The sequence below is a fragment of the Temnothorax longispinosus genome, chromosome 2 (assembly GCF_030848805.1).
Source record: "Temnothorax longispinosus isolate EJ_2023e chromosome 2, Tlon_JGU_v1, whole genome shotgun sequence".
Taxonomy (NCBI): domain Eukaryota; kingdom Metazoa; phylum Arthropoda; class Insecta; order Hymenoptera; family Formicidae; genus Temnothorax; species Temnothorax longispinosus.
Window position 1 is genome coordinate 19,846,041 of NC_092359.1, and position 13,248 is coordinate 19,859,288.

At 39.4% G+C, this 13,248-nt stretch overlaps 2 protein-coding genes across 2 annotated transcripts; one reads left to right on the forward strand and one right to left on the reverse strand.

Annotated features, from left to right (window-relative positions):
* The first annotated feature begins 4,977 nt into the window (after nucleotides 1-4,977).
* On the forward strand, nucleotides 4,978-10,500 carry LOC139825240 (galactoside 2-alpha-L-fucosyltransferase Sec1). The gene is made up of 3 exons (XM_071797810.1): nucleotides 4,978-5,422; nucleotides 7,218-7,917; nucleotides 8,169-10,500. Exons 2-3 carry the CDS (start codon nucleotides 7,448-7,450, stop codon nucleotides 8,707-8,709), a joined length of 1,011 nt encoding a protein of 336 aa, XP_071653911.1. The 5' UTR covers nucleotides 4,978-5,422; nucleotides 7,218-7,447; the 3' UTR covers nucleotides 8,710-10,500.
* Nucleotides 10,053-13,098, reverse strand: Gas8 (Growth arrest specific protein 8). The gene is made up of 8 exons (XM_071797802.1): nucleotides 12,924-13,098; nucleotides 12,462-12,679; nucleotides 12,138-12,399; nucleotides 11,774-12,034; nucleotides 11,519-11,686; nucleotides 11,358-11,444; nucleotides 11,073-11,282; nucleotides 10,053-10,995 (listed from the first exon to the last, which is right to left on the reverse strand). The coding sequence occupies exons 1-8, from the start codon at nucleotides 12,924-12,926 to the stop codon at nucleotides 10,780-10,782; spliced, it is 1,425 nt and encodes a 474-aa protein (XP_071653903.1). The 5' UTR covers nucleotides 12,927-13,098; the 3' UTR covers nucleotides 10,053-10,779.
* Nucleotides 13,099-13,248: the final 150 nt, after the last annotated feature.

Genomic DNA, 13,248 nt, shown 5'->3' on the forward strand with positions numbered 1-13,248 from the left:
AGCGCAATTGGGTGTACAACAATTGGGCATACGCATTGGCGTACAACAATAGAGCGTAAATGTATAGGTGGGATAATTCGATTATGCCTCATAAAACTGTGTTGTAAAATTGTTTGATTCCGCGAGAAAAGTAATACGAGTCATCGCGCGCGCGCGCGCGCGCGCGGAAAACTACCACTATTGTATAATATGTCAATTCTAATCTCGAACGTCATTGAAAATATCTCAAAATAATGTTAAGTAATCAAATTAGCCGTGTACCGTTGCGCGATCCAAAATTAACAGTTTATCCATAGAATACAGAAATTAATTGAGGCTCTCTCTCTCTCTCTCTCTCTCTCTCTCTCTCTCTGTCTTCCTCTTTCTCTCTAAAATACACGGATTGCTGCTCCGACCTACTTACGAACTTAATTTTAACCCGAGCTTCTTTAGAAGCTCCAAAAATTAAATAAAGACATTAACAAATTACAAGTTCATTCAAAAGAACGGCCGCACTAATTGTGCGTGTCTGCAAGACGAAAGAATAAGCATTCTGTGCTTCCAACTTCTTTACATCTGTTTTCACACGTGTATCAGAATAGACATCCGTTGGATTCGCACCGAAATATCGAAATGGACATGACAGAATCGATATGAAGGATCTTTGAAATAGATTTAAAGAGACGAATGCATCTCTCATGTAAAACCGTTTGCTAAATCACATCATATCTCGTGTGCAAAGCGCAAAGTGCACTCTGTCCGCTGCATCGTCCGCACCCCTAGTCGATGCCGTCCGAGATCAAATATCGTTTGCCTTGATTCTCAACGACGACCGAAATGCAATTTTCGCGCAAACTCCGGCACGAACCCAAACTCCGCGCGAGCTACGAGGCGTCGATGTAAACTACGACTAACCAGGAACCGGGTTTGCGAGTGATCGAATTTGATGACACTTGGCGGGTTTGGGGAACGGACGAAAATACCACTACGGTCATCTCGCGAATCGGAAATAAATCGAATATGAATCGTTTCGAGCTTCGTAAAATTGTAATAGACTAAAAAAATTATTGCTCTCGTCTGATTACTAAAGATGAGGGCAGTTCTATTGATAAAAAAGCTTTTGTGCCGAATTAGTAAATGTATCTGTACGAAAATAAGTACGAGAATTGTATCACACTTTCAGTAGACGTTCTTACTAAAAATAACTGAAAACGTAAAAATAATTTATATTTTCAAAGTACAAATAATAAACTATCCGTAAATGTCGAGGTAACAAAAATACCTTTGATCAATTATATCTATTATACGTATATTAACGTAAAATATTACTACTACATTATAAAATACATTGTGATAAAAAATCCTTTATATAAAAATCCTCGAATTGAAGATGCATTCGCGCAGGGAACAAGCACGAAGACTTGTCGGCTAAACCGAGCGGGAAAGAAGGAAAATGAAAAGACCACGGTGAGATAAAGGGGTGATGGTAGCGCGATATCGAATGTCGGATTGCTGCCGTCGGGATGCGGAAAAAGGAGTTCCAAAAGGGGTACGGCAAAATTGCGGAAGAATTGCGATGCACATACCTATAAAAGACGGCCTGTCAATAGCATGGACCCGCTGCCGCCGCGCCGTGCGCGATTTCAATCGGTATCTTCTCTTCCCCCTTCCTCTCCTCTTTCTCCTCTAAAGCGATACGTGGTGCATACAAGGCGCCGCGGTCGTATGCATGTCACAGGGTGCTTCCACCTGCGCAAGCACAGGAGCGGATTTCTGCGTGAAAGCTAACGGGACGGGATGGGTAAGCAAGGAAATTGAGACAGCATAATTTCGAGGTGAGATGAATTTCCAAGTCTATCGGCATTCAAACAGAAGAGGATGCGCCAATCTTTATTACAAGAAATAAATGTAATTTCTGCAATGTGCTTGTGTCTCTGTAGCATCTCGAAGTCTGAATAAGATAGAGAAAAGAAAGAGAAACTTGATAAACAATTGCGAGAACTTCTTCCTTCTCAAAAAGTTTTCCTCAATCGTAAACTTCGAGCTTTATTCGCCGCAATTGAAATTCGTACAATTTTTCTAAATTCAAGTTGTAACTCAAAAGAAATTGTTTCAGTTCCAATACTTTTACTGTATTTATGCAACATGTTCCTATGGAAAAAGTGATTGAGTTTTCTGTGGTTTATCCGTGGTCGGGTTTATCCGTGATCGGGTTTATCCGTGATCACTTCTTTTCTTACAGTAATCAATTCAATTATTAGTTTCAATCCCCAAGAAGTCAGTAATCCGCCCCTGCGAAAGAGCACGGGAGAATACCCTTCGGGACGCGTATTCGCAATCCCGAATAAAACTTGTCCGAGAAATTTCCTATCGCGACTCATTCCGCCGCGTCTTATTTCGTGGTCGAAAGGATTTCGCGGGAATCGAAAATTTCTCGGCCTCGGCCAATGCAATTGACAGGCACACGAAGGAGAAGAATCGAGACTGCGGGGATCGTCCGTGAAGCATCGCGTGATGCGATAAAAAAGAAGTATCATACGAATTTACGTGAAAAGAATTCGCGTTAATACTGACCGACGATTTGTCGAAATCGGGATCAATGTATGTATATATACGCTGTTATATACAATAAGCGTTTTGGGAAATTACAGAAATTACTGCAGATTCCTAAGCTACATAATTTTTCGATTCACGATAATGCCGGTTGATAATTTGCGAAATCGAGAGCAAGGAGTATATGGTCACGTTTAATTCCTATCTGTATCTCAATTATTGTACAAGCAAGTCCGTTTTGCGTGTCCGCTTAGCGATGATAAGGGTAAAATACAATAGCTAGAAACAGTTGTTCAAAAAATTTTGTTCTGAGAGCTTGATAAAAATATCTCCAAGAGTAAAGTTAATTTTTTAAAATATATATGTATATATCATTCAACGTTTTTTTGTAAATATTTATAATACGACGTTTTATTCGTACGTCCTCGTTTAGATACAGTTTAAAATATTAAAAAATTGGTATTTATAAGAGAATTATAGCGCTTTTACTGCTCGCAAATTATTTTATATAGATAAAGATAAAATATTATTATAAAATGCTTTCATATTTTCAAGAATAAAGATGATATCGAAGCTGCCTAATCATTTATATAGATATTATATAAATTTATAAATCCATAAATTTATAAATTTATAAATTTATATTGTAGAAATATTTGTAATATAATTTATAAATTTATATTGTATAAATATTTATAATATAATTTATAATATAAATATTTATACAATGTAACTTTATAAATTTATGAATTTATAAATTTATATAATATCTATATAAATGATTAGGCAGCTTCGATATCACCTTTATTCTTGAAAATATGAAAGCATTTCATAATAATGTTTTAGCTTTATATAAAATAATTTGCGAGCAGTAATAGCGCTATAATTCTCCTATAATATAAATACCAATTTTCTAATATTTTAAACTGTATCTAAACAAGGACGTACGAATAAAACGTCGCGTGTCCCGACCGAAAGATACGCGGCCTACTTCGGCGACGAGCTTTTTCGAGCTTGCGAATAACGAAAGCGTGATAAAAGCGCCGCGACAGATTCGCCGTCGCGTCTCTCTTCACAATCGGGATAAAACGGCGACCGACAAAAGAAAAAAAATCACGTCAGAAATTGAGGTCTCGCAAACTCAGCTTCGAAATTGCAAACGGATCGACCGCGACGTGGCGCGAGAGACCGGCGTCTAGAGAGGGAGAGAGAGAGAGAGAGAGAGAGAGAGAGAGAGAGAAAAATGCAAAATACCTGCTATAAGACGCTGCGTTATCTCGCGCGGGTGCACTGGGTGCAGGCTTTTGCGTAACGCGCACGCGAACGACGTTTCGTAATAATCAAGATGCGATGAGAATTTTCAACGAGTACCCTGTAATATTACGCACTCACCGATTTCGTTGTCCCCGCACTCCCCGTTCTCCGTCTCTGAATCGCTGCGTTATCGCCGCCGTGCCGTATTCCCGCGAACCTCCCTGCGGCGAACAGAAAACAATTAGCATTTCAATGGTATTTCAGTGAATCGTAACATCCAACGTGTTGTATTCAATATTCTAATCATATATAAGCATGCGAATGATACCTTTTCGCCGAATTCCACACGAGACGGCAGAAATTGAATCAAGTGGCCACGACCGACGAAAGAAGCCGCACGCAGAACACCGAGGTGAAGAAACGACAGAGCCGCGATCGGTAATGGCGGAAAAGGAAACCGCGGGGTATCACTTGATTGGTCGAATGACGTCACATGACTGATTCAAGTTGAGCCGAATTGAAAGCAAACGCGGGAGAGGTTTTTCTGCAAGAATCGAGAGATACTTCGTAAATCTCTATTAATCGACGGATAAATTATTCTCTATCGCCGATAATAGCAACCGCTGGTAACACCGATAGCTGCAGCCACGAGAAGTGCGGCTGTAATTTTGGTTTGAATAAGTTTCAGTGATTTGAACAATAAGTAACTTGAAAATAGTAACGGCACGAACGCGATGTTGGTGCGTGTTCGATGTTACACTTTCTGCACTCGTTTTCTTCCCGCTTTTTCTCCGCGAGATCTGCATATGGCTGTTTCATTTTACTAACAAAAGATGCAAAAGGAGACGAACCAGAAAATTACGCGTCGCGTTCGCGTTCTCTTCTAAGAGCAGAAAGCGCACAGCAATTCGCACTTGAAATCTAATATAAACGCATTGCTTACGTGTCATTTTTTCCTTCTTACTACGATTTCTCTCCCAAATGTAACGCGTACGTGTTTTTCTCGACTCGCGATAGTCGCGATACCGTGCGAGAGCCGAGGGCGAGAGGTGCGAATTACCGACGGACAATGGCACCAGATGGCGGCTTCCCGGCTTCGAAAGGGCGCCAACGGAAAATTAAAAATCCATACGTAGCGCGGAGTGCGGCGCCGGCCCCGTGGGGGTGGGTGACGTCACGCTCGCCCACCCTGAGACCCTGAGAGAAAACATCCCCGGCGAGAGGATGGCGGCTCGCCGCTCGCCCCCGTCCGACAGCGCGTAGGATCCCGGACCGCCCGGACGTCGTTGCGTCGTAGAGGACGCGAGGTGGAGAGTGGTGGAGAGCGCGCGCGAGAGGCGAGACGATCGACGTGAAGCGTGAAGCGAGTGTCGCCAGTCGCCCTGAAGGCCTGAAGGTTGCCGCGAAGCGGGGGACGGGAGACGCCGGAGACGGCGCTGTGCAACGAGTGCGGCGACGGCGACGACGCCCGACGGCGGCGACAGAAACGGGGACGGCGTCGACGGCGACTGACACTGACGGCGGCCGGGGTGCAACAAGCGTCCGCGCGCCGGGACAAACATGAGCGAGCGGAACTCGCGGCTGCTTGCGAGGCTCGACCTGTGCGTCGCGAATCGCTCCGAGTTCGCCGGAACGGGTGAGTAGGACTTCGTCTTTCGCGAAATTGCTCCCGGAGCTCGGTGGCCGGACTCCCGCGGCTAATTAACTCTCGCCGAGCTCGCGCGCCGGTTTAAAAGGGCGGAAGCTGGCCCCGGAGAAGGTTAATCACGGTCTCGCGATTTGCCTTTGTCGCGAATAAGTATTGCGATTCTTTCATTACGATATATCTACTGATCGTAGTGCAAACGTGAGGAAGGTAAGTCGAGGCCAGGGACGTTAGTGCACCCGATACCTGAACCTAAACCTGACTCCCATCTCCACGCAGGAAACTGAGAAGTGAGAAGAGTAACGCGCTATTGAACATGGCGATCCCGGAAACCTCTTATTACGTTTCTTAAAGGTCCCTCTCTCTCTCTCTCTCTCAGAAATTGATCTCGAGCTGTACGCGTCGCGTTGACGGTGGTGGTTCGAGGAGAATGTGTGTCACGCAGTTCTCATCCTTGCGACGCAATAACTTCAAATAAGTTTGTATATATATATATGTACGCGACTGTGCAGAATTTGCAGATTTTCCACGAGAGGATTAATTTTTGCGACGAAGATCAACAGCGAGACGTGTGCGTCGCAGTTTCGTATGTCCAAAAATCGCGAAAAGTCGCTGGATCTCGATAAACGGTTCAAAGCATTTATAGCGTCAAATGGATCGCAGCCTGGATTTCGCGTAGGTATACGCGAACTAAAACTTTTCTTTCGCCCCAGCGAATCCTAAGCTACGTAAAATTGTTTATGTCTTGTTTCATAACGTTGTTTATCACGAGCTTTAAATTTTCAAGTTTTCTCATATCGAGATAGAAAATTCACATCGTTAAACGTGACAGCGTGATACGTACCATTTTTCAAAACTTTTGAACCCCACCCTCTCACTTACCGAGCGATGAGAACGATCTGTGGAAGCAAATGGCCGTAATAAAGGGTTTTATACGTCCCGCATACCCTTTCCATCCACCGTCACCCCGTATTAATTATACGCTCTTATTAACACCGTTGGGATACAGCTGCTGTACTTGTTGGAAGAGATAAGTTACTGCATGGTTCGCATCGAAAATCGCGCTCGACGAATTAGCTCACAATCAGATCATTAGCGGTACCATTACCGAATTTCTTGATATTCTTAGGATTACAAAAGGCTGACATTATAATTTACGTTTCGCTAAATTCATGCTTGCATGGAATTTTACTCGAGCTTTGCATAGTAATTGTGTGTAAGCCATGTCCTTTTTCAATTTATCTGGAAAAGATGCGATTTAATCTGTCTGGAGGACGGATTAAATTACATTTAAACTACTTGACACATTTCCATGGAAAGCGAGTATGTTATGCGCGTACTGATTGAGTAAAAAGAATTTGGGACATTCCAAAATAAAATATATGGAATACAATTAAATGGAACTATGCTATTCTAATGTGAGATTCTATTTTTAAATCCATATGATTAAACTTTCTGAATATATGAAGTAATACTCCAAATATATTTTGAAATATTTCTTTATAATATAAAAAAATTGAAATTGATGAACTCATATTCATTATTGTATCATATTAAAAATAGATTTCTATAATTTTCTGTCCTTATTGCTATTCTACTTCTACGTTACATGCAGATTGCCTCAACTTTAGTCTTAAAATAACAACGCGTGATATTTCAAATTGTACATAATAAACATCATGTTATCCTTAAATGATATACATGCGCAATATCTTTGTGGTTATCATCATTCTAAACGACATCCGTACATTTATCGCTCATTAATCGCTCATTTATTGTTGCCAAGATGTACGTCGGAAAGCAAAGGACATGGCACACCTGTAGATATGAAATGCCGGACTAGTGCGAGAAGCGAGCGGCCGACCAGTAGAGGCAGAGCAAACGAGAAGCAGAGCAAAGTAGTGAAGAAAGGGTAGAGAGCAAGCACGTAGAGCGAGGGAGAGAAAGTGCTAGAGGAAAAAAAAAGAGCATTCCGTCGCTGAAAATTTGCGTGGCGCGCAAAAATTAGCGGAAAGAATGAGTCACGCTCAACAGCATGTGCTTGCGAGCGCGATAGTCCTCGCGCTGTTAGTGGTATTTGGCATCCACGTCTTCCTGTTTCCCATGTACACGTCGACCCCGCCGGCACGTCACATGAAGATCTTCGCGTACGAGCAGGCGCTCTGTCGCACGAACCTGAAGAACGTCCGTATACCGGCGTCGGAGTTGCGCAACAATCCCTGCCCCAAGTACGGCATAGTCTCGGCGGTACAGGGCGGTAGGCTGGGCAACCAGATCTGGGAATACGCCTCCGTGTGGGCGACCGCCCGGAGGACCGGCCTGGAGCCGTTCATGCCGCGCTGCATCCTCAAGACTCTGGAGGAACACTTCGAGAACCTCAGCATCCCACCGCTCAGCTATATTGGCAGATGTACGCTGGACGTCGGTCAGGTGGTTAATTCGCTTAGTCAGTGGAACAGCACGGAGCAAAACATCATTATACCCAGGTTAGCATCATTGGAGATTTTACATACACAAATGCATGAATAAATGCACGAATAAAATGATACAGAACAAAATAAGCAATTGAAAATATAAAGAGCATAGAGCCGTAAGTCGGCTCCCACGTTCTTTATATTTTCAATCGATTTTTTAATCGTCTGAGCCTTCATTACTTATATAGAATAAAATAAGTTTTATAATTCTCTCTTAATCTTTTAAAATATTTAAATTAAATAAGAATTGAATTCTTTCTCAGGCACGCGGCTTATTGGTCTTTGATATTAGTCTGGCTGGACGATGTACGACGGGAATTTACGTTTAAACCGAGTCTAAGGATCTACGCGGAGAAAGTATTGAAACGCGTGGCGGAGAAGTTCAACCTGTCCTCGCCGACTTACGTCAGCGTACACGTGCGCAGAACCGACTACGTAGATTACCTCTGGCAGAAGTTGAAGACGCGGCCGGCGCCGGTAAATTACTACCTGTCGGCGATGGATTACTTCGCCGGCAAGTACAGCAACGTGGTCTTCGTAGTGACGAGCGATAATATCGCCTGGTGCAAGTATAACTTGCGCAGCAAGCGTCATCGAATCAGCTTCGTGTCGGAGAACGATGGCAAGGGCCCGGGGAAAGATCTGGCGGTCTTGTCCGCGTGCAATCATAGCATAATAGATTACGGTACTTACGGCTCTTTCGGGGCGATTTTGGCCGCCGGCGAAACCGTAGTTTACAATGTAACAACATACTTTTCTACGTTGATCGCTGACGTTCTACCAAACTGGAGGATAATGAGTTGAACGAGAAAATCAAATAATCCGTAAAGCTAACAGATCGCATTTATGTTACGTCGTACGCGCACATTTTTTTTTTTTTGTAATACACATAATTTTTTCGAAAGTCAATAAATTATTCTTGAAAACTTTTAATTAATTTACAACGAGAGAGTTTCCGGAAACTTATGGTTCCTTTTCAATGCCAGTAAAGTACAAAATTTGCAATTCAACGTTGAAATTAATTAACACAACTCTTATCAGACCGCAGACCAAGTGTGTACAAGCCACATAGATAATCATCGTACATTTACATCTGCTATTTATGCGAGTATATGGTAATTTTGAACTACTTGAAAGTGTACCTTGCCTTTCCCCTATCTAGATAATACATACGCTCATATATTTTCTTTTTATTTATCACGCAAATGCGTAAGGATCTCGCTAGTAGTAAAATGAAAGTGTGTTGCTACATGAATATATAAATTTTATATGTATAAATGCGTCATACTGCTTAACGATGTTAAGCATATATTACGCTCCCATTTAAATTGAGTGTGCGCACCAAGTTAGAAATCGATGCACCTTTAAACGTAGCGAGCGAATCTTTAAAGGAACTCGAGGAAAAGGTTTACAATGGAACAATGGACCACTAATATCTAAAATTGAAACAGATGCTTATTTTTTCTACGACTCTGATACACACTCGACACGGCCGTAAAAATTTAATGAAAAGGAAAAGCAGCGTAGATCGGATGTTCTTTTCAGATAAGGTGGTAACCAAACGAGCCTAATTCAAAGAAAGATAAAAAAAAACACGCGTACAGATAAATTCTAAATTTTGCAGTGCTCAGAATTATCTGGTTAATCTCTTAGCGTTTCGCGCGATCTTTTCCGAAACCTGGATTTTTTATATATTATTTCGTAATTTTCTATAATGTAGCCTAGTGTTGTGGGGTTTTCAGTTAATTTACACGGTTCAATGTGCATTTCATATCGTAGCAAGCGTGTAACATACACTTCACAGAAACACGAAACCGACGTATTGACAAAACCATCTGTAAATCTTATAATGTACAATGATTTCAACTGTGATTCTATTTCTTATTGTGCCAAAATTCTTAATATACATATAAGCATATATATAAATATATATGTATATATGTATATATATTATATATATATGTATACACATCTATATATGTATTATAAAATTATATCTATACAAAGCGTTGTATAATATTTACAAATCTGTGAGCAAATGATAAATTATTTCTTCACTTAACCGTAAAGTATTATAAAATGGAAAAGTTTACAGACTATTGCTATTATTGCGCGAGAAACGGATGGGGAAATATTTTACATAAAGCCAGTGTTAAAAATTTATTAACCATGTGACCTGATGTATTTGACTTATAGTGTTTTACAAGTTAGACTAGTCAGTGTCTAATATCTATATGTTAATATCTATATATGAATGTATCTTCAGTGTATTTGTGCCTGCCAGTTGTTAGATATCTGACAAGATGTTGGAACGCAAAGAAAAGTTATACAATTAGTAATAGAATCATGAAAATGTATGAATCGTACATGATATCAGATTTTTTAATATTAACCAATATTAATTGCAACGAGAGATGTGGTTGAAGGCAAAAGCATAAATATGTTGAATAATTACTGAGACTATACAACTTCCAGGCATCGATACAATCTACTCTGTACATTCTCTGTGATAATTTTATGTAATTTTTGAGAACATAACGCATAAGCTAAAATGTATTTGTTTTACAGAATAAAAATACTCTGTGTCAAAATTAATTCTATATATCTATTATGTTTAAAAATAAGATTTTTTGAAGTATCACTTTTTAGTAATTATCGTTAGATGCATTAAATGCGCGTATTACCGAATATTTTGTATAGTGTACTATAGACACATGTCAAGTATTATACGGCTTATTAAAAACTTATTATCTCTTGCATTAAAATATATGTATAAAAATAGCGATAAAGCATGTCACTTGTCGGTATGATTTTCTCAGACAAGGGATATAAATTTTTCATAAATCGATTATATATAAACATTTGTAAAATATATTACTGATTTGAGGTAACGAGACTAGCTGGACCCAAGCCCAATTTTGTACCGGCTATCTTCATCCTCAGAGGCTGAAATCCAAGTTCAGACTTGGGAATTCCGTATTCTTGCAGTTTACTCTCATAAGCCGCTAACAAATCGTCATGTGCTTTACACACTTTCGCTAATTCATATTGTAGGTCTTGTATTGCAGTATTTTTTCTATTGAGCATATCCTACAAAGAAATATTGTATTGCTACCACATTCGTATCTAATTCAGATGAGCATAATGAGATTGTGTTTAACGCATACCTCTAATTTCTTATTCACACTAACCACCGCCGCAGGATCCAATTGGGCAGCAGCTAACACTTCGCTAATCTGCGCTTCGCGTTGCTCCAGTAAGTCCGACAACTTTTCTAATTTTTTTTCCAAGAGCACATTCTTCAAACCCGTTTTCTGTTGCAGTTCGAATATAGCCGAGACAAATCTAGAATGTAACTCGTCTCTCTCGGATTGACACTAAATAAAATTAGAAAGGTATATATACATTTCGAAGATGTTATATGTTTGAATATGTATATTTAAATGTCACACTTTTTCAAAACGCAGCTCGAGAACTTCATTCTCCCATTTTAAATTTTCTAAATCTTTTACCACTGTGGACAATCTCCGTTTTGTATTCTGTAATAATCATTAATTCAGTTTTAGTTCTTTATAGCGCTATTATATGCCAAAGTTGTGTTTCAGATACCAACAACTAAGCATTGTTTGTCTTTCTCGTAATTTGCAAGTTGCCGATTAAGTTCGGCAGCCGTTTCCTGCGAAGCTTTCAGGTCAGCCGAATATTTTTTATTCTCTGCTGTCAATTCTCGTACTTGCTTCTTCATACGTTCCTCATTGTTTCTCATTACTTCCATTTGTTCCTGTTAAAAGATTTGCTACGTTAATTAGAAATTCCTCGATTCTTGTTTTCCATAATTATAATTGTGGGATTTATAATAAGGCTTCACCTTCATGCTCTTAATTAACGATAAGTTATTCAGAGTGATATCGTTGTAATAATTTTTCATTTCAGTAAACGCGTTCTCGTGATTCTTTATCAGGTTCGCGATTTGCGCGTTTTTCCTCTCTTCCACTTCGGTTATTTCCATGCGATGCTTCAATATCAAGGACTCATATTGACTAGTTAATTTTTGTTCGTATTTCTGCTCCAATTCTACCGCTTCAGATTCAAATTTCTTCATCATATTGCTCATTTCCTCCGAATTGTGCTGCATTTTGTACGTATAAAAATAAGAGATTTTTTCTCAATTACAATTTACTAAATATGTACATGTAGATTGCAGCAAATCGTTATACATATGTACGTCTTACCAGTTTCAATGCGCGGATTTCGTTCATATACGCCAATTCTTGTTCTTTCTGCACATTTTTTAGCTCCGTCTTGTCTTTAATAAGCTCGTTTTCTTGCACGACATGATCGTCTTGCGCCAGTTTAAGAGCAACCAGATGATCGGCCTTGGTTTCAGACAAATTAGTCTGATGCTCATACATCAAATGTTTTACTTTCTGCTTGTATAATTTAAGTTCAGCTTCATGATTCTCTGCTAATTCTTCTTTCTCACGTTCTTTATTTCTAAAGAATTTTAAATGCGTTTACGTAACATCGCAAACAGTTAGTCACCACTACCAAAATACCTGACTACGGCACGTGCTTCATCCAGCTGATGTCTCGTAATTTCCCAAAAAGTTCGCAATTTGTCTCTCTCTAGTTGAAAAAAATTTCTTTCCTCCCGTTCACGTTCCATCTCTTCCAATATCTTATGAGCATATATTTCCAATTGCTCTCTATTCATTTTTGTTGTGTCTACCCCATCGACGTTGTCTGTCGCTTTCCCTTTTGCTTTTTTGGGACCCTTTTTATTAATTTTAAATAATTTAATACACAGTTAAGAAACATATTAATTTATAAGAGATGGAAAAGAGAAAATAAAATCATAGATAGAGAAGAATCATAGCTACATATATGGAATTATATAAAAATGTAGTGAGAAAGTATGTATTGGCAAAATACTGATAATATTGATAAAAATATTGATAATCTAGCGTTGCAAAAGCAATCGTTTATAACAGGTTAATAATTAAAATTAATGAGCTTACCATTTTTATAGATATCAAAAAAGGTGTAAAAAGATTTATGTAATATACCGGTCTCTTCAAGGATTGTAAAAAAAATTAACACGAATAATAATGACGATACCACTAAATCTATAGTCTCACATCAGCTGACTATGTCTGTACAAATCAGTCGGGCTTGACATTTAGAGTGGACTGTTTTGTAAGAACGTTGCTAAGTAACCGTGTGTCTTATATTCTTATTCCTTATATATACAGATATATTTCATACAACTTTTGGTATAGGGACTCTAACTTTTGGATGCGTCTTTCAAATATGAAATTTATATAAAAAATACATTATATATCT